Below are 22,350 nucleotides of genomic sequence, written 5' to 3'. Positions count from 1 at the left end.
GTGACTTTGATCAAGTTTTGGTATCAGAGTAATATTGGTCTCAGAAAATGAGTTGAGAAGTATTTCTTCCTCTTTGATTTCTTGACAGATTTTGAGGAGAATAGGTATTAAATCTTCTTTGAATGTTTGGTAGAATTCACTGGTAAAGTCATCTGGTCCTGCACTTTTATTTTGGTAGATTTTTGATGATTGATTTAATTTCCATACTGCTGATCGGTCTATTTAGATTTTCCAGATCTTCTTGATTCAGTCTAGGAAGGTTGTATTTTTCTAAGTACTGATCTATTTCTTCTAGGTTATTAATTTTGGTGTTATATACTTTTTTATAGTATTTTTGCATGATCCTTTGTATTTCTGTGATATCAGTAGTAATGTCCCCTCTTTCATCCCTGATTTTGTTTATTGTGTCCTTTCTCTTTTTTCTTGAGTGTGTCTAGCCAGGGATTTGTCTATTTTATTAACCTTTTCAAAGAAGCAGCTTTTTGTTGCATTTATTTTTTCTGTTTTGTTTGTTTGTTTTTAGTTTCATTTATTTTGCTCTAATTTTGATTATTTCTTTCCTTCTGCTGCCTTTAGGCCTTCATTTGTTTTTCCTTTTCTAGTTTTTTAACATGAAACATTAGGTTGCTTATTTGGGCTCGTTCTTATTTTTGAAGATAGGCCTGTAATGATATGAACTTTCCTCTTATGACTGCTTTTGCCATGTCCCAAAAGTTTTGATATGTTGTACTATCATTATCATTCGTTTCTATCTATCTCTTGATCTCTGCTGCAGAGAAGGTACTTTTTTTTGGTTCCCAGTAGGTGGCGTCTAAGCCTCTTGAATTCCTGCTTTATATAAAGCCTTATTACTGCCTTTTAATTTTCTTGTAGATATTTAATCATGCTTGCTACCCTCAGTTTCAGTTCCCTTCAGTGTCAGCGACAATCTCGGCAGCGTTTGCTCAGATTCCCTGGGGCTCTGTGGTGATCAGTCTCAGAGTGTATCGTGGGAGGGGCACTCTGGGTTGGGAGTTGTGGGCTGTGGCTCAGCCTTGGTTTTGCATCTGGGGTTAGTAATAATCAGCTGTTGTTTATTTGCCGTCCCTGCTTTTCTGCTGTCTCTGTTTCTCTGCCTTCTGCCCTGATGACTGGGCACTGCTGCTGGCCACATGGAGCTCACAGCTTTTCCAGGCAGGGCTGTTCTGGGAACTTGCTGTCCTTCTCCTCTCCCCCTCCTCCTACAGGGAGCCCTGGGGACAATGAAAGGTAGCTTCTTTGTTTTTCTCGGTTCACCGCCTGACACCTGAGGTTCTGACATGTGGTAGCTCTTGTGCGCAGATCCCACACTCAGATGTGCTAGTGTGCAGTTTGGGTGTTTTTGTTTGGTTTTAGATATACAACTTATTGTTGATTCAAGGGGAGAGATCTGAGGATGTCTCTCACTCTGCCATGTTTCTCCTCCCATGATATAAGGGAGACTTTTTTTTTTGTAACTCATGAACTGGACTCAGTATTTTCTTTCAGTGTGAATGCTCATGCCTTTCTTTAATTTGGAAAAGTTCTAGACTTTTTCTCTTTAAATATCGAGTCTCTCCATTCTAAATTTTCTATGTCTGTATTTCTTAGTGTTTCTTCGCTAGTCTTTTATATATTATCTTTCTGTTTACCTAGTGTCCTGAGTGATTTCCTAAACAATTTAAAAATCAGCAATTCTTTTTTTTTTTCAGTTTTGTCATTTCTTGTTTAATGTATTCTGTTCCCTAATTGATTTCTATGGAAATCCTAAACATTATTTTTTTTTTCTTAAAGTTTTTCTTTTACCTATAATTCTTGCTGTAGGAATTTTTTAGTTCTGGCTGTGGACATTACCTCTTAGTGGCTTAATAATTCGATTGTAAGGCCATCTTAGGTAGTAATGATTGTCTCATGAGGATTCTGTACATCTGCTTTGTAGAATTCTCTTCGTGGAAATTATTTCATATTCTATTTTCTTAAGTCATCAATTTTTATTGTACTTGTTTCACCTGGAGATCTAGAATTCAAAGGAAGCATGCATTGTCATCCTGAACCTATACTCTTGAGAGACTTAAGGTTCTTTGTTCTCTATGTGATATTTTTGTCTTCCATATCTTTAAACCATTTTAAGCACTTAGGGTTCTGTGTCTCCAGGTGATCCTTTTCCATCTATATTTCTAAAGAAATTTACCTGCCACATCTCAAAGACAAATGGTAGCAGCTTTTAGTATCCCCATTTCATGGATGGTATGACCTTTCATGGCTTCCTGGGTTAGGGAAGTTAGTTCCAACTTTCTAGGAGGTCTCAACTCATTATAAGCTGATATGTACAAATGATTTATGCACTTTTGAGGAAATTTAGCTTTGGTTACTATTTATCTTTTGTGTTTTCAATTTCCTCTTTTTTTCAAATTCTCATTAGAAATGTCCCTTTCTTTAAATTTTGGCTTGTATTTTATGTTATTTTTTCCCCACCATTTCTCTATGTCTGGGATAGGAAGGGGAAAGAGCCCTGTGAGCCCAGTCTGTCTGATTATGTAAAATTGGTGGGTAAAACATTAGATTGGAACCTGAAGGCTAGAATCAGACTCAAAATCAAGCATATATTCTGTCCTGGGAAGTGATAAGGAGAAAAGCAAATCTGTTTACTTATTCCTCTCTCTAGTTGGGGATTTGAAATTTATATTCTTTATGCTCATGGTATATGTATAAAAAGGAATGTACTTACCCTAATTTAGTAATCTTTTGAAATTATTCATCATTGGTAGTTAGTGGTATAAAAGAATTGATGAAAATTATAAAATGATCTGACTTTAATTTGTTATGAAGAAACTTTTTTTTAGCATTAATTTAGAAACATTATTTTCATTCTCATTTAGATCCAGATCAGAAAGCAGCAGCTACACAGATACTGTCAGGTAAGTAAATCAGAGATATTTTTAAAAATAAGTATGTGTTAAAAAATAAGATAAAAAAATAAGATGAACAAATTGATAGTCAACAATTAATTGCTAAATATTAATTAAGCAGCAAAAGTTGGTAAGGTACTACACCAAAAAATAACCTATTACTGCCAATCTGGTAACTAGTATTCATCTAAATAAATCAATGTCTTCTTTCCTTCAAGTTGTTACTCTATATTGGGATTTTATTCTTGAAAAAGAATAAACTAGAAATAAATGATGTGTAATGTTTATGGAGTTAACTCATAAATGGGGAAGTTTACTTTTTTATTTGGATACTCTACAACTAGAAACTCAATATGTACGCTCATGAATGACTCAGTGAATGCTTGCTTACTGTGGTCACTTAGGAAAAATTTGCCGAAGGAAAACATAAGGAAACAATAATTTTACATCTTCCATAGGCTCTCAGTATTTCAAAGTAGTTTTAATTAGATCCCCCTTCATTACCCAAAAGGTGGGTATCTTTGTATAATAATACAATAAGTATTCAGTTTCCCATATCCAACAGTTTTGGGTTTGGAGTCCTTCTGCAGATATAAAATCTCTGACTTGTAAAGTCTTTATTTACTTGTATAGGGGGCTAGTGTTATACCTACAGGTTCTTCCAAAGTCCACTACTATCCTTGGAGACATCCAACTCCATAGAGTAAACTTTCTAGGCTGCACAACAAGGTTGTATAATTTCTCTGATTCCAGAAGAGGCTTTCCTCTTCATCCAGAATACATTCAGTATTGGTTATATTAGTTTCAGGTGTACAATATAGTGCTTTGACATTTTTATACCTTACAATGTGATCACCCTACTAATTCTAGTAATCATCTGTCACCTTGCAAACTTATCACAATATTATTGACTATATTCCTTTTCGCCTTTTCACCCAAGCCCCATTCCTCTTTTCTGGTAACCATCCCATTGGCCTCTGTTTTTACAAGTCTGTTTTTGTTTTATTTTGTTTGCTCTTTTTTTTTTTCTATTTTTTATTTTCCACATATAAGTGAAACCATATGGCACTTGTCTTTTTCTGCCTGACTTATTTTACTAGTTTGCTTTCATATCTTGCCTATCGTTAAGTAATGCTGTAGTGAATATAGGGGTGCATATATCTTTTTGAATTAGTGTTCTAATTTTCTTTGAATAAATACTCAGAGGTGGAATTGTTAGGTCATATGGTATATCTATTTTTAGTTTATGAGGAATTTCCATACTGTTTTCCATAGGGGTTGTACTAGTTTGCTGTCCCACTAACAGTGCACAAGTACTCTCTTTTCTCCACATTTTTGCCAACATTTGTTATTTTTTTGACTTTTTATTACCTTTCATTTTCCCTAAATAGCTTTTCAGGTTTCCTCTTTGTCCTAAATATTTTATTATTTTATTATGATATTTTCTGATAGAACTTTTTTTTACTTATTTAGCTCTAGATTCAATATAGTCTTTCAATATCATCACTCAGGTCATTCATTCTGGAAAAATTTCAGTCATCATCTCTTCAATTATTTACTCTTCTCCATTCTTTTTTTTTCTCTATCTAAAGGGACTGTACTTGAGAGAGTCTTCTCACTTTAACCTCCATGTTTCTTAACTTGAATGTTCATACATTATGCTTTTTCACCTCTCTGCGTGACGTTGATATTCTCATATGAGTTTCCAAATCACTCATTCTCTTAACAGCTATCCTTTTCTTGCCTAATTTCTAACTTGATCTCTGTGAAGATCCTAAACATTTCTATTAAAGGTTTTCATATTATTCGTTGATCATATTGTGTGAATTTTTCTGCTGTGCTGTTGCTGTGGGCATTTAACACATGGTATTTTATAATTTAGACTTGTAAGCTCATCTTCAGGGGTGATGATTGTTCTTATAGGGATTCTGCATGCCCTGATTTGTAGAAGCATACATTAGGAAGAGGGGAGTGTTTCTGGTTTGCCTACCTTGGGGACATGAATGTTTTAACATTTTCTATGCTTGATAGTTTAAGTTTTGGGGTAGTGTAATTGATGAATTGAGGTTCTGCCCCTATACATGGTGCAGGCCTGGAGTTCTGCATCTCTTGGTGATTCTTTTCCATCTGTATGGCTGAAACAATTTGTTGAATTCCTAGTTACCTTAGTTTTTGTTATCCCCATTCAAGACTACCAGGCTTGGGCTTTGTTCTAGCTTTCTAACATCTAAGTATCTGTGCAATCAACTCCTTCCAAGCTAGGGTTATTAAAACAATATCCCTTAGGGTGTAAGTAGATTCTCTTATAGTCATTCAGTTTTTCCTCCTATTTTCCCTCTGAACTTCCAGTTTATCATATTTTACTGACGGAAGGAAAAGCCTTTTCTGGCTCTCTTTCTCAGTTATATATTATATTTTTGTGCTATTTTCTTCAGCTTTTCTGTTGAAAGAAAGGGGAAGTTTTCCTGTCAGTTCAGTCTGCTATATTGCCCAGAGGTAAATGTGAATTTTAATTCGCAATATATGGCTATTTACATATCAACAAATAAAAGATAGCTTGGAACTGAAGGCCAAATTTAGGCATTCAGAATCAAACTTATAAACTGTGCTTAGAAAAGATAAAGAAAAAAATATATGTTTGCTATCTTGATACTTTTCCCTACTGGAGGATTTAAATTTTGCACTGAATGTTATACTTGATGTTGGGTAAATAAGAGTGCTACTTAATTGCATGCCTCAGGTGTTAAAAGAATTAGTTTTAGTATAAAATGGCCTGATATTCATTCTTAAAGTAGGCAAGTTTCTTAGTATTAACTTTTAGACATTATTTTTATTTTTATTTTTATTAGATCCAAGTCAGAAAGTAGTGCCCAAACATATACTAGCAGGTAAGTAACTTAGAGTGTTTCTTATAAATAAGTATATGTTGGAAATTAGAATGAACAAATAATTGCTTAATATTTTTTGAGCAGCCACAGTTAATAGTTCTGCATTAAAAACACTTATAAATATTTCCCATTAAATATTAATTAACTCAATCTTTTTTCTTCAGTTGACTAAATTTGTATTGATTTCCTACTCTTTAGATACATAGGAAAGACTAGCTAAATCTAATAAGAGAAGATATTTATAACTGTTTTGTGAAACATTCACAAGCAGGACATTTTTGCATCCTTGTGATGGGATACACAAAAGGAAATATTACTTTTTTGTTTTTTGTTTATACCCACAAACTCAATATGAACAACTAAGTAATTGATTATTCCACGTAGGAAGGGTTTATCTAAGAATCAGTATCATGAACACACTAAAAATTCTACATTTCCCACACCTCCTCAACAGCCCACAATTGTGTTAGCAAGGGTTTTCTGAATTTTAGTTTCCAGTGCTCCACAATTGTGGCCTTGTGATCCTTCTGAAGTCATCAAGTATTTACTGATTTGCTTACCTTCCTTTCTCCCTTGTAGAGTTTATTTACTTATTTTTTGTAACTAAAAAATAAGTAAAATGTCCGGCATTTTTCCTTAAAATATCCTCTTTTAGTAATAGTCAATCTACTGGATTTCCAGAATATTCTTTATATCCACAGGCTACGTTTTCAGGCTGTGCTACAACATTATGTAGTTTCTATCCTCCCTGATAAAGTCAGCCCTTCCAATAGAGAAGCTATGTCATTTCTATATCCTTTATGCTCTCTGTTGTTTTTGGGTGTCTCCTAACATAGTTACTTCTTTAGAGACATTAGTTACCTTCTCCAAACTAAGTATGAAGATAAAAAGCTGATTTTCTTCGTTGTATCTATTCTCTGTTACCATTACCAAAAGATTTGTGATATAGTCCTGAAACACTGTAATTCTTCCAAACTTATGCCTACATAGAGGCATTACTTTCCCTATATACTCTGAAATCACTTGAAGGTAATGGCCATGTGTATTTTGCTAACCAATTTATAGTCAGCCCCAGCAGAAGAAATGCTCAAAAAATACTTGTTTAATGAATCAGTGATTACTCTCGAACTTCACATACACACATAATTAATGTTAAAACTATTCTAATTGTCCTCTTACATTATCTCTCAGGATAGCATGTATCATTCACATAATTATCTTCTAGAAATGGTATTCAACTAGATTGAGGGATAGTTGAGAACATCATCTATAGAACAACATATATTGCATTCAAAGAATATAATTTGGAATGTTAACCCATTAGTCAAGTTTGTGTTTAGCATATACCAGAAAAAGATTCTTGGATTATTTATTTATTTAATAAATAAATAATAAGCTAGGCAGACCTGGTTGCTATGCTTTATTGTTATAGCACCCATTGTATTTTCTTTTTCTTCCTTATTATTTTAAAATTTTTATTTTTAGTATTTTTAAATTAAATTTATTGGGGTGACATTTGTTAGTAAAATTGTATAGGTTTCAAATGTATATATTTTTTAAATTGGAAAGACAATGGGAGATGTTGGTAGAACCAATTTATTGGTTAAACACTACCAAAACAATAATTTTTTTAAAAGCCAGAAATCTAATGGGTTGTACATGTCAGTAGATTGAGAAGTCTAGATATACAAGTTCTTTTATTGGTTTGGGGGAGAATTAACTATATGAAGTAGGGGTGCTTTGTGATCAGAGTAGTAAGAGAAATCTATAAGTTTGAATATATTAAAAATAGAAGTAAGGAAGGGTAAAATTATACTACTATATCACTGAATTCTCTCACTAATTTTACTGTCTATATTCTCTGTCAATTAACCTCATTTAATTTGTCTTCAATTTATTCTTTTTCTTTCTCATTCTTTTTGTTGGGGTATCAGATAAGATATCTTTGTATATAAAAATAAGAAAGAGGCCCAAGAATTTGATTTTGACTTTTGCTAATAATTAGTATAAAAATGGAAATTTGGCAGGTATTTCTCTTTTACCAAAAGAAAGAGGAAGAAACTGTCAAAAATTATAACATAACTTTGTCAAATTGTATCAAACCAATAGCATTATTATTTTTTAAAATTTAGATCCAAATCACAAGAAAGCACCCAAACATAAAACAGTTGGTAAGTACATTAAGAGGTGTCTCTTAAAAGAAATGTTTGAAATTAAAATGAAATTCACAATCCACAATTAATTTCTTAGTATTTATTAGGTAGATGAATTGACAAAGTACTACACCAAAAATAATTTATTAATCTTTACTAATCTTGTTATTAATGGGTATATATGTATGTATGTATGTATGCATGTATTTATTCATTTATTTTAATGGGTATTTAAATCACTTAGTGTTTTTTCCTCAGTTTAGTAAAGATCTCAAATTTGTTGGGAACTTGCTCTTGTAGACAAAATTGAATTAAAGATTTGAATCTAATAAGATATATTTGTAAATTAATCTATAAAACATATTCATAATCAGGATCACTTTATCCATTAGGCACAGTAGGCACAATGACTAAGGCCTATGCATTTCCAAGTACCAAAAACACTGTTTATAACCTGAAAAATTAAAAATGATTGGCTCCAAGATATGGAAAAAGTAAAATTAACATGTATTTAAATTTCTAAAAAAGTACAAAGGTAACTTAATTGTTATATTTATGAACATTTCATTGTATGTAGAAAAAAATGTTAGATTTTCTCATTTGCAAGTACTTCTAATTAAATGATGTTTCCTCAAATATCACAAAAACTTGTAGAATAAGTAAGTTACAGTCAAATAATATCACAAGCGAAATTGTAAAAATTCTTTCTAGAATTCCTTTTTTCTGTCCTATGAATTTTTGCTTCACAGTACCCCAACTATATGTTTTGCAGTGGAAGGGAATTTATTTACTATCTGCTATCAGTACCTTAAGAATGTATATCTTTGTTCTCTTTCACAGTAACTAGTAATTCCTTCAGAAGGCAATGGATAATACTGAGTATCTCACTGAGAAATGAAAATTCCTTCTTTCTTCTCCTGGTCATGGCTGAAGGAAACAATAAACTGAGTGTGAACCAATTTGCATGCGTGTCTGTTTTTCTCTCTTTCTCTGCCCCTGAGGCTGCTCTTCTGCCACTTTAGGGCCCTTAATCGAAGACAGTCACCTCAACTCTGATGTTTCCATCCCCTCCTAGCTCCCTGAGCTATTCTCTGCAGCTCTCCCACCACCCACTTGGGTTTACTCCCTGGAGCCCCAGATGCTAGTGATTTGCACCAAATGCACTTACTCAGGAAGGACTCTAGGTGGTGGGCCATGGTCCTCCTCCTGGTCCTTCTCACGGGACTTGGCTGGCTGCATGCTAGTCTCAGTAAATCCAGACATTTGCCTACCTCACTCTCCCCACAACTCCAAACCAGGCTTCTGAGGGAGGCTGGTTTGCTTTGGAGGCTGTACTTTAACATCCAGGCCTCTTGCTCTACCAACCATCTTTTTCTTGCCCCTCTACTGGTTGTCCTGCCGGGTGAATCCCAGAAGACAGAAAGACTCAAGGAGTTTGGGCTTGGGTCTCAGGGGCAAAGATTAATCTCTCATCAGAGTTTGGTATCAGGATTGATAAACTGAGTTAGGAAAAAGTTCTCTCTTTTTTTTATGTTTAAGAGTTTGTATAAAATTGTTTAGTTTTTCAATTAAATATTTGGCAAACTTCACCAATGAAGCTGGAGTTTTATTTGTGGGAAGATTTTAAATTATGGATTCAGTTTTTTTTTAACAGATAATGGACTATTCAGATTTTCCATTTATCTTTTTATAGTTTTTAAAGATACTGTAATCTTAAAGGAATTTATCTATTTCATTTAATGTCAATATTTTGGCATAAGGTTTTTCATAATAACATTTTTATTGTTTATAGAGTCTATAGTTGTGGCCCTTCTTTCAGTCCTGATCATGGTGATACTTATACTGCTTCCAATCAGTCTTGATAAGATTTTTTTCCATATAATTAATCTACTCTCTTTATACATTTGACTTCATGTTTCTCTATTGCATCTCTGTTTTCTATTTCACTGGTTTCTGCCTTTTAAAATTTTGCTCTTTACCTAGCTTCTGGAGGTGAAAGTTTAGATAATTGATTTTAAACCTTTTCTAATGTATTTAAAGGTATAAATTTTCTGTATGTACTCCTTTAGCTTCATTTCACAAATTTTAATATGTTCTATTTTCATTATTCTTCAGATCAAAATATTTTCTGATTTTTATCTTGATCTCTGAATTATGGGTTACTTAGTATGTTGTTTAATTTCTAAATATTTAGAAACTTTCAGTTTAATCATTTCTTATTGATTTCTAGTTAATTAAGTCGTGGTCAGAGAACATACTTACATGATTTCAATCCTTTGAAATTATTGTTTTGCTTATGATTCAGCCTATAGTCTATTTTGGTGACTGTTCCATGTACACTAAAATAAATGTCCATTTTGTAGTTGTTAAATATATAAATGTAAATTAAGTCAAATTTTTTTAACAGTGTTTTTGAAACTTTAATGTTTTTTCCTCTTATTTTATCACTTCTTCTGAGAGGTTTGTTCAAATTGCCAATTGTTATTGTTGATATGTCATTTGTTTTAGGTATATTATTTGTGTTTCATGTATTTTGAAGTTATATTTTAGTGCATGTTTCTCTAGGACTGTTATGTTTTCCTTATAAATTGACCCTTTATCATATATAAGTCTCCATTTTATCTCTAGTTATACTCTTAGTCTTGAATTCTACTTTTCCTGGTATTAATATATCCATGCCCGCTTTTTTACAGTTAGTTCCTGCATGAGATATTTTTTTAAAATCCTTTTACTTCCAATGTATGTTTTCTTCTATTTAAGAAAATAGATGTAAACAGCATACAGTGGGTTTTGTATTTTTTTAATTCAGTTTTTTTTATTGGAGTGTTAAACACATTTACATTTAATGTAATTTCTGATACTTTGGTTATACCTTTCATTATTCTTTTGTTTTTTTTTCCCCCTCTGTTTTCTTTTAGGTTAATTTAGCATTAATCTCTTTTTTTCTTCTCTATTGGCTTTTTAGCTGTTCTTTAAGGGACTATTCCAGAGATTACAATATACATCCTTAATTAGCTGTTCTTTAAGGGACTATTCCAGAGATTACAATATACATCCTTAATTTATCACAGTATTCCTTGAATTAGTATTATCCTGTTTAACAAACAGCAAAAGAACTTTACAACAGTATGATTCCTACTATCTTCTTCTTCCCGGTGCTACTACATTTAATTCTACATATATTATAAATACCACCTATACATTGTAATTTTCACCTGAAACGGACAAAAGTTTTTCCAGAAAATTTAGTACTTTCTATTTATCTTTCTGGTACTCTTTATTTCTTCTAGATCTGTGCTTCCATATGGGATCACATCCCTCAGCTTGAATAACTTTCTTTGTTATTCCTTACAATGTGCTTCTGATGGCAGATTTCCTTCAACTTTTTTTTTTCTGTTTGAAAAAGTTTTTATTTACCTTCATGTGGTAAGATAATTATGTAATAATATTGTACATAGACGTCTAAGTTGCCATTTTTTTTTCCTTTCAGCACTTTAAATCTATTATCTTACGGATTTCATTATTTATTTCTGATGAGATGTCAGTTATTATTATTTTTGGTATACTGGATTATAATATGTCTCCATTTTCCATCCACTCCCCACTGCTCACAGGTACTCCTAAGAATTTTTCCACATATTTAATTTTAGAAGTTTGATCATAATTTTTCCACATATTTAATTTTAGAAGTTTGATTAAGGGTGGTTTTCTTTGGATTTACCTTACTTTGTAGCCCACTGACTTCTTAGACCTATTGCTTAATGTCTTTCAATAATTTTGGAGAATTCTCAGCCATTAAGAATGTCTTCAAATATTTCTTTTGCTTCATTCTCTGTTTCCTTAGGGAACTCCAGTTACACATTTTCCTATTCATTAACTATTTTCATAATTCTCTGAAGTTCTGTTTTATTTTTCTTTATTTTTCCCTTTTTAATTCAGCTTGGATAATTTCTGTTGACCAATCTTAAGCTTACTGATTCTTCTGCTGTGTCTAATCTGTTGTAAGCCCATTCAATGATTTTTTTTTAAACTCTAGAATTTCCTCTTTTTAGTTTCCCTTCCTCTATTGAAATTATTGATGTTTTTCATCCTTTTGTCCATTTTAGCCTCCAAATTCTGTGGCATGTTAATAATAGTTATTTTAAAATTCCGATCTGCTAAATCAAATACTCCCATTTGAATGTACTTGATATATGCCTTTAGGTATGTATTGTTTGACATGGTATATATGGAAATAATATTTGATTCCATCTAACTGCTGCATAGTATTTTATAATATGCATTTATTAAATTTTCTTCTCCATTTCCTGTAGTGATTAATAGCTAGGTTGTTTATAGTTTTCTACTATCACAAACAACACTGCTGACATCCTTGTAAGTGTTCCTCATAGTCCTTGGCAAGAGTTTCCTTGGAGTGTTTTTGTGTGCCCATGGATTTCTGTCATGTAATCACCACCACATCCAGTACATAACATATTTCCATCACTCCACAGAAATTTCCTTGTTCCTGTTTGCAGTCAGTTCCTTCTCCTTACCCTGAGTCCTGGACAACCAATGGTCTGTTTTCTGTCACTACAATCTTGCCTTTCACAGTACAGTAAGTTCTCAGTTAATGTCATTGATCGAGTCTGAGACTTTAAGCAAAATGACCTATAATGAAGCCAATTTTAAGCTAATTGATATAAACAAGAGTTAAATTCCTATGACATTCATCAATGTTATAACAAAATGACTTTGAACTAAACAACATTACTCAAGGACCTGCTATATTTCTCATACGTGGCATCGTGTACGTGAGTGTTTTACCCTCTCTATGTATTCCTAGCTTTTGGAGTTAACTCCCCCTTTAATTTCCAGTTGCTTCGACAACCCCAAAGGCAAACCCCAAGTTTTGCCCTTGAAACCTCAAGCCAGAAAGCTCCCACTTTCTGCCACCTGAACCTATATGAAAGTTGGGGAATAAATTCAGTCAAAAGTGCAAAGAACTCGCAAATCCCACCAAGAGCAGTTTGGCCCTTTACTAGGAGATTCCCATCTTTCTTCTTCACTTTTTTTTTTTTTTTTGGCTAGACTTCCTGGGGTCTTCCACATACATATGTAGTTTAGTGGTCACTGAGGCATTTGGACGAATTTATTCTCAGATTTTGGATCATCCTTGAAATAATGACAGGCTAACTTGTTTTCTATTTAGTGATGTGGTTTTTCTAACACTAGATAATCCACCTTTTGCTCAAAAACTCGTGTAATTACCTTTGTCATGAATCAAATTTTTGTGTAGATACAGGCACTCTGTTTTCTTTCATTTGTATTTTTCTTTTGTCTGCAGATTATGTAAGGTGAAAATCTGCATATCTACTTTGCCTACTACTAGGTTTCACTCCTCTAGGACAACTGTTGTTCACAATTTATTATGTATTGTTCAGAAATTTTCTATGAGCAAACATATGCACATATTTATTTCTCTATATACTAATATATACTAGTATAGAAATTTAAACAACACTGGAATTAAGCTACACGTATTTTCTGCCCTTATTTCACCCAATGATACAACTTTACTTGTCAGTACATACATATTATTTTTTATTTATACATCTTATTACATAATATACATGTACCATAATTTATTTAACTATTTTTTGTATTGATGGATATTTAGTTATTTTCCATTTTTCATTATTATAAAATATTGTTAGAATGAACATCCTGATACATATACCTATGTGCACTTGTAAGTGTAAGTATCTCTGTAAAAATGATATTTGGGTATGGAATTGGTGAGTTGGAAGATACGTGCATTTAAAATTTTTTGACTGGCACCACTTTATTTCCCTTTAGTTTTCAACAATGTGTGTTTATACTGATGGGTATTGTGAGCCCAGTTATACTCAGGTGATTCCAAAGTATAGAGCATCCCCAAGTGATTCCTGCCAGAACAAATACCTACTTCAAAGTAGCTAGAAACTTTTAAATATCTTTTCTTGTCAATTATCCACCCCCAATTTTTTATTACCTTATACAGTATCCTAATGAAAGTTCTGACTTTAATGATTAGATCTCTTCTTGACTTCTGTAGGGTGTTTCAGAATGTTCATGTTTATTCTCTGATCCTACATAACTCTATTCCAAAAAAGTCTGATAGCTTAAGGAGTATGAGTGAAGTGCTAGGAACATTTATTAGATTATGAAAGTAGAAATATGGTAGTTCCTTTTAGTACTGATTTTTGGGAGTTTCTTCTGTCAGGAAAAATATACAACACATGGAAATAATGCAAAAGAGTAATTGCACATCCTTTCAGTGACATATTTGAGCATTGTCTAAGGCCTGCCCAGTTTTCCAGGAGACTATACCCTTATTTGACTTCTATTTACTATCAACTAGAATCCTGTCATAGTCTCAGCCAAGTTAGATGTTAAACATAAGAAAACTGGTAAGTCACAAATGATTTATGTACAGAAGAGATGCAGCAATCTCTTTTCTGTATAAAAAGTACTTCAACAGTACAATTTTATTGCTTTGAAAGAAAGAACCAGTTTTATATAAAGCATATAAATTATTTTATAATTGATTTCTTTGTGGGCTATATAACTCAACTGTTATTCAAGTGGTCTTTGAACTAGCTTTACTATCATACTGATTCTCTCAATAATGAGTTTAATCTTTTATACATACCCATTGTACATTTGTGTGAGATTCTTGTTTTACCTTCCAAAAAATAGGAGGGTGAGGAATGAGCAAGCAACAGATATTTTCCAGTGAGGTTCATGATGAGCTGCTGGATAGTTCTGAGCAATAAATGAACAGTTATCAGGCAAACTTTACTCTGGGAACACAAGTAATGATGAATAACAGGTACATAGATAGCCCATTCACCATTATCAGTACAAAGGCCTGAAGCTTCAAATGTTCATATGGGAAGGTAAGCTTCAGCTAGTGCTGTAAAATAAGCTTTCAAAAAGTTGATAGTGTCGAAGAAAACTGTGGATAAAGAAGCAAAGGACTGAATAAAGCGATTACAGCAGAAAAGATGTCATTGCATACAAAGAAACTGTACTGTGATGTTTTAAGCATGTTACAAAATATGTATATGTTGTAATTTATCTGCCTGCCTATCTATCTATCTATCTATCTATCTATCTATCTATCTATCTATCTATCTGTCTGTCTGTCTGTCTGTCTGTCTGTCTGTCCTGCCTGTCTGTCTATCATCATCATCTATCACTATCTCAGTGGCTTTCAACCTTTAGCATGCATAAAAATCATTACTCAGAGTTTCTCATTCCCAGAGATTGTGAATCTACAGGTCTGCAGTGGGACTTGAGATTCTGCATTTCTACAAACTCCTTGGTGATGTTAGACCACTCTTTGAGTGGCACTGCTGTAGTTAGTTGTCTTTTAGTAAATTGATAAGAGGCTGGTTGTTTTGAGTTGACATGCAACATACAATTTTTCTCATTTAAGATATTGAGAAATAAGCCTTCCATTAGTGTTTTCATCTGGAATATCTAACTATAGGAACATTTCTAATGTTAAATAAAAATGCCATTCTCACTCCAGATTCCCACTCCAATAGCAAGGTAGACAGAATAAGCAAACAAATGTGTAATAATCATTTTTATTACTGGCCTAGCTGAAATGAGAATAAGGCTGAGAATATTACTGGCTAAACTGAAAGGGAGCATAAAGCTGGGAAATGAAACTCCTAATAATTTGCCCTGAATTAAACTTACACATCTAAGCATGTCCTCATTAAGGTATAGAGGGGAATTTTGGGCACAGATCAGGAGAAATTCCCTTCTCTTTGCCTCATCCAGTATAAATGATGCAATAAGGGAAAGTTCAGAATCCAGAACACTGAGAACCATCAAGCAGCAGGCTTTTTAACAAATTTTTATTCACTACTCAAGATGTCATTGAATAATAATCAGCTGTTACCCAAATTCATTTCTCAACTTTCTGCTTATACAATACTTTTCCTCTTTGACTATTTCAAAAGTCCCAGAAGAACTGGAAGCCTTTCTCTGTTCTCCCTTCCCTCTCATCATTCTCCTTTCGCAACCATCCTGGAAAAAACACAATTTATTTGTAGTTAAACTTCCTGTCTACAGCCTGATATATGCTTTTCTCTCACTCAGTGGTGAGTGCCTTCTTTAGACCTATATTGTCCAGTGTTAGCCATTACCAAATATGGCCATTGGGCACTTGAAATATGGCTAGTCTGATTGAGATACACTGTAAGTATAAAATACACACCAATTTTTGAAGACAGTACAAAAAAAGGTAAAATGTCAATATCAATAATGTTATGTATTGTATCTACTGGGTTAAATAAAATATATTTTCATATATTTTTTTCATTTTTTAAATGTAGTTATTAGAAAACTTAAAATTGGAGCTGAACAGAAGTCCTACAACTAAGAATGTACAGAAGAAGCCACCTTGAGACTTATGGGAGGGGCAGAGACCGAAATAGGCTGGTTTCACCCCCGCATGTGGTGGTTAAAAATCTAGAGGGATATCTCAGCTGCAGAGGTCCCTCCAGAGGAGTGAGGGGTTTCAGCCCCATACCAGGCTCCTGGGCTGGAGGGATAGCTTTCTCCCAGACAGAAGTGATGGTAGAATCCATTGTTTCCTTGTTGAGCCCTCTTGCCTCCTGGTGTGCAGATGTAGGTGGCTGCCATATCTAGTATCCATCAACCTGGCTAATGCAGGTTGCTTTGCCCTGTTGATTACCTGAGACCCTGTCCCACCAACTTATGGGTCCACCCAAGCCGCTTAAAGTGGCATTTCCATACAAACGGTCTGTCTTGGTTCATTCTGTGGATTTTCCTAAAACTTTCTCAAAGGTTCACAAAATCCAAACAAACATCATTTGGCCTCAGCATGCCCTGTACCTCTTGCTGAGCAGCCCCAATCCCAGCACTAGCAGCAGCTGGCCTCCATTGGCAGCTTGCCCTTTCCAGGTACCTCCAAGCCCAGTGTGGGTGGTGGCTATCAGCAAATGGCTTGGTGGCTCATGCTAGATGGCCCTGGGCAAGGCACAGGCTCAGGCTAGATTTTGCCTGCAGTAAAGCTTCTTTCAGGGGGCACACCCCATGGCTGGCTTTTGACCTAGCTGAAGCACTACCCCAGCCACATCTGAGTGCAACGCACCCAGAGGGCATATTAGGCAGGCACCAGAGCCCTGCTAAAGTGAATCCTGCTCCATAGGGTCAGCCCTTGCACAACAGCTCCTCCACTTTAGTCACCAGTCAGCCCTCACAACCAATCAGCCTGAGGCCCAGTCCCTCCCATTGATGTGCCAACAGCAACCATGTCTCTACTACAACAGGAGGGTGCACACAACCCATAAAAGAGACACACCTGGAGCATCCAGCTCAGGTTACCAGAGAGACTGCAACCCTGGGCCACTCTACTAACACCAGGGAACATAGTCTTACATAATATATAGAAACAAACACAGGGAGGCAGCCAAAATGGGGAGACAAAGAAATGTCCCAAATGAGAGATCAGAACAAAGCTCCAGGAAAAAAATGAACAAAATGGAGACAAGCAATCTACCAGATACAGAGTTCAAAACACTGGTTATAAGGATGCTCAAAGACCTTAGTGGAAGAGTAGATTAACTCAGTGAGAACTTTAACAGAGAGATAGAAAACAAAAATGGAGGTAGAAAACATAAAAAAGAAACAAGTGAAGAATACAATAATTGAAATGAAGAACATACTAGAAGGAATCAACAATAGATTAGATGAAGCAGAGGACAGAATCAGTGATTTGGAAGATAAGATATCAGAAAACACCTAATCAGAACAGCACCAAGAAAAAAGAATGCAAAAAGTGAGGATAGTTAAGGGGCTTTGAGGATAACTTCACACATAACCACATTTGCATCACAGGGGTACCAGAAAGAAAAAAGAGAAAGCAAGGGATTGAGAACCTATTTGAGGACATAATAATTAAAAACTTCCCTAACCTGATAAAGAAAATAGACATACAAGTCTAGGAAGTGTAGAGAGTCCCAAACAAGATGAACCCAAACAGATCCACAGGCTCATCATAATTAAAATGGCAAAGATTAAAGGCAAAGAAAGACTCCTAAAAACAGCAGGAGAAAGGCAGCAACTTAAAAGAGTACTCCCATAATAATGTCAGCTATCTCTGCAGAAACTTGGCAGGCCAGAAGAGATTGGCATGAAATATTTAAAGTAATGAAAAGCAAGGACTTACCAATAAGACTATTCCGCCCAGCAAGGCTATCTTAAAATTGAAGGTGAGATAAAGAGCTTCCCAGACAGGAAAGTTGAAGAAATTCATCATCACAAAGCCAGTATTATAAGAAATGTTAAAGAGACTTCTTTAAGGAAAAGAATGGGAGAGAAAAAAAACTCACAAATATAAATAATAAAATGGCAATAACTATGTACTTATCGACAATCACTTTAAATATTAATGGATTAAATGAGCCAATCAAAAGATAAGATGGCTGAATGGATAAGTAACAAGTCCCTTACATATTCTGCCTCCATGAGACTCACTTCAAAGACACACATACTGAAAGAAAAGAGATGGAAAAAGAAACAAAAAAGCTGGGGTAGCAATACTTATACCAGGAAAAATAGACTTTAAAAGAAAGGCTGTAACAAGAGACAAAGAAGAACTCAGTAATTCCACTTTGGGTATTTATCCAAGGCAACTCAAACCCAAAATACTACTTTGAAGGGACATGTAAATATTTATGTTCACTGCAGTATTATTTACAGTAGCCAAGATATGGAGGCAAATTGGGTATCCAGCAATGGATGAATGGATCAAGAAGAGGAGGTACATAGGTACAATGGAATATTACTCAGCCATAAAAAAGAATGAAATCTTGTCATCTACAACAACACTGAGGGTATTGTGTTTAGTGGAGTAAATCAGAGAATGACAAATGCCATGTGATTTCACTTATATGTGGAGTCTAAAGAGCAAAATAAAACAGAAACGGACTTATAGATACAACTAATATTTTGATGGTTGCTAGATGCTGGAGGGGTTAGAGAGGTGGATGAAAAAAAGAAAGGATTAAGAAGTACAAATTGGTAGTTACAAAACAGTCATCAGGATGTATAATGTAAGGACTATAGTCAATAATGTTGTAATAACTATGTATGGTGTCAGATGGTTAATAGATTTATCAGGTTGATCGCTTCATGAGTTATATAAATGTCTAATCTCTATGTTTTATACCTGAAACTAACATAATATTGTATGTTAACAGTAATTGAAAAATATTATTAAAAACCCATTAAAATTATACCTGTGGCTTCTATTTCGTGGCTATTCGACAGGACTAATTTAGATCCTAGATGATTGACAATGATATTTATATCCAATTACAACTTTTTAATTCTTATTCGGAGAAATATTAAAACATAAATAGATTATAAAAATTCTAATGATAAAGAGTAGTAAGTAAAGACTGAATGATATCTCATCACTGCATTGTCTCTTGAGTTTTTAAAATAAAATTTTTTAGGAACGGAATACCCAAGCTTTAAATACTGTGCTCTTCCAGTGACAATGTATCAAGTGTACCTTTTCTAAAGTAAGCATTTTTATATGGTTATTTGCCACTAAGCTATTTGCCTGCTGTGAGAAATATCAGATTTCTTGAGCCTATTCTACTCAATTTTTCCTTATCAGTTAGGAAGAAATGTACAATATATTCTTTAAGGCAGAATAGAATGTTAAATTTGGCCATTATCCAAAGCAAAATGAACACGAGCTGGTGTTATTTGGCTTCCCAACCCAGAACAACTAAAATGACAAGAACCTTAGGCTAACAGACAAAGGGGCATTTATACTAGCAGCTTAGAGACCACTAGTTACCACATTTAAACTGGATGCTGTTTAATATATTTGCTTTGTTGCTAAATTTATTTAATTTCTAGATCTATGACTTCTCCATCCTGTATTAACTATGCAATATTCAAGATAAATTTTCCCATTTAGTATGATCCAGAATATACTAAGGCAGGTGCCAAATAACCTCATACTGTAGGTCTAAGAATGATACTCCCTCCTTATAAGTTTTGATCCTAAAATTATATATTTTGTATAGGTTGTAAGAGTAGAAGAGTCTATGACATCATTCCACTATTCCAGAAGTTTAAGTGTGCGTGATAGGCAGTATGGGGTTAATTCAGAATATAGCCCCTCTATGTACTCAGAAGACAGATGGCTGCTTGGTCAGTAGTCATAAGGAAGGCAATATACAAAGGGCTCTTGGCAGTGTCTGCTCTCAAGGACATTTTTTTGCTGCTCTCATGGACATTATCTGCTCCTGTAACCAGCTGCTATAACCAAGCAGCACATCTTGCTCCAATCCGCCTGAGAAGGTGGCTGCTCTGCTGCTCCCATGGATGTTATCTGATCTTCCAGCTGCTCCCATGGACATTACCTACTCTTGTAACTTGGCAGCACATCTCCTCCCATCCGCAGGCGGATAGGAAGGTGGCTGCTCCCCCAATAAAATAACCCGTCTCTCTGCCTGTGTATACGACACATTGTTTGCTTTGGCCAGCAGCGGTTTCTTTGCAGCAGCTCTGACTGGCTGCCATTGGTGCTCCCCTGCTTGTAATAATCACATGTCCTACTCCATTGGTCCTCCTGGTGGGTTTTTTCGGAATATCCCAGGTGAAGGTTCCTGGTCTGGAGCTCCTGCATTACAGGCAAGCTAACAGATCATTTCAGATTCAGATTGAGTCAATTAATTTCTTTAGTTGTTTACTTTTTTATTAAATATGCATGAATAGTATATACATAATATATGTATATGTTTAGTTTAATAACAGTAGTAAAATAAACAAAAGGTTATCTATCTGCCAATTAAGAAATAACACATTACCAGTCTGATAGGTATCACCTGTTCTGTTTAGACCCTACCCCAATCCTATTCTTCTCTACCCAAAATAATGAATATTCTGACTTCTAGGTTAATTATTCCTTTGCACTTCATTGTTTAGTTTTGCCTAGTTGTATATGACATTAATAGATTTTATGACTTTCCTTTTTTCAGTGTTTTACTTTTCGCTATAAACATTTTCCTATAAACTTTTGTTTTGAACAACATAATTTAGAAACCTCAAGAGGAGAAAAGTCTGATATTTACCCATATTCATTCTTTTATGTTCATTCTTCCTTCCTAATGTTCCAAGTTTTCTTCTTTTATAATTTCCTTTCTGCCTGAGGACTCCCTTTAGCCATTCTTTTAGAGTAGGTCTGCTGGCAACTAATCTTTGTTTTCTTTCATCTGAGAATGTCTTTCCCTTTCGTTCCTGAAGTATAATTTCACCAGCTATAGAATTCAGGATTGACAGGTCTTTTCTTTCAGTGCTTGAAAAATGTTCCTTCTAGGTCCATGGTTTCTGATGAGAAATCTGCTGTTGTTCAAATTGTTTCTCCCCTGTGAGCAAGGTATCATCTCTCTTAACTGTTTTCAAGATGTTTTCTTGGTCTCAGTTTTCTGAACTGTAATTATGATATAACTTGTTGTAGGTATCTTTGAGTTTATCCTGTTTAAGTTTTGCATAACATCTTGAACATGCAGATTTATGTCTTTTGCCAAATTTGGGAAATATCCAGCCAATATTTTTTCAAATATTTTTTCGGTCCCCCCTCTTTCTCATTTTCTTCTGGGGTTCCAATGACATGAAAGTTAGAACTATGTTATAGTCTCAAAGTCTTCAAAGCTGTGTTTGTTTCAGTTTATTTTCTCTGTGGTCAGAGTGGGTAATTTCTACTTCTCTATCTTTAGTTCAATAATTCTTTCCTCTGTGCTCTCCATTCTTCTGTTGAAGATATCCACTGAGTTTTTATTTTGGTATTGTACTTTTCAGTTCTGAAATTTCCATTTGGTTCTTCTTTATATCATTTTTTTCTGAGATGTTTTATTTCTTCACTGGTTTCAAGTATGTTCTTAATTTCCCATTGAAGGTTTTAGGATAGCTTCTTTAAATACTTCATCAGAAAATTCCAATATCTATGGCTGTCTATTGCTTTTTCTCATTCCAGTTGAGATTTTCTTATTCTTGGTTTGACATTTTGGTTATTATATTATGAAACTCTTAAAGAAGCCTTTAACAGTACCCCCAGTGGTACCGTGGGTAGGTATGAAAGTTCCAGCTCCTCACTTGGTCTTGTGTGAGATTACTTTGGTGTTGGGAGAAGAGGGGTACTTTGTTATAGCCAGCAGGATGGAAAACTAGTCTCCCTACTTTGATGTGGATGGGATGTTTTGTTTTGTTTTTTTTTTTTCCCCCTGTGGTGTTTGGCTGGAGTAGGGAGGTTGTCAAAGAGTTTTCTGTGTTGCTATAGTACCCTTTTTTTTTTGTTCCTTTGGCTAGGGAGGGGGCTTT

General features: G+C 34.3%; 1 protein-coding gene across 1 annotated transcript in view; it reads left to right on the top strand.

The window, feature by feature from the left end:
* LOC102879427 (disintegrin and metalloproteinase domain-containing protein 32) overlaps positions 1–12,886 on the top strand; it is a 149,365-nt gene extending 136,479 nt beyond the window's left edge. The window contains exons 21-23 of the mRNA XM_015592805.1: positions 2,877–2,915; positions 5,756–5,794; positions 12,805–12,886. Coding sequence (XP_015448291.1) covers positions 2,877–2,915; positions 5,756–5,794; positions 12,805–12,886 — 160 coding nt within the window. The remainder of the gene's footprint in view (positions 1–2,876; positions 2,916–5,755; positions 5,795–12,804) is intronic.
* Positions 12,887–22,350: the final 9,464 nt, after the last annotated feature.

This window comes from Pteropus alecto, unplaced genomic scaffold, assembly GCF_000325575.1.
Source record: "Pteropus alecto unplaced genomic scaffold, ASM32557v1 scaffold24, whole genome shotgun sequence".
Classification (NCBI taxonomy): domain Eukaryota; kingdom Metazoa; phylum Chordata; class Mammalia; order Chiroptera; family Pteropodidae; genus Pteropus; species Pteropus alecto.
This window is presented reverse-complemented; position numbering and strand designations above follow the sequence as displayed.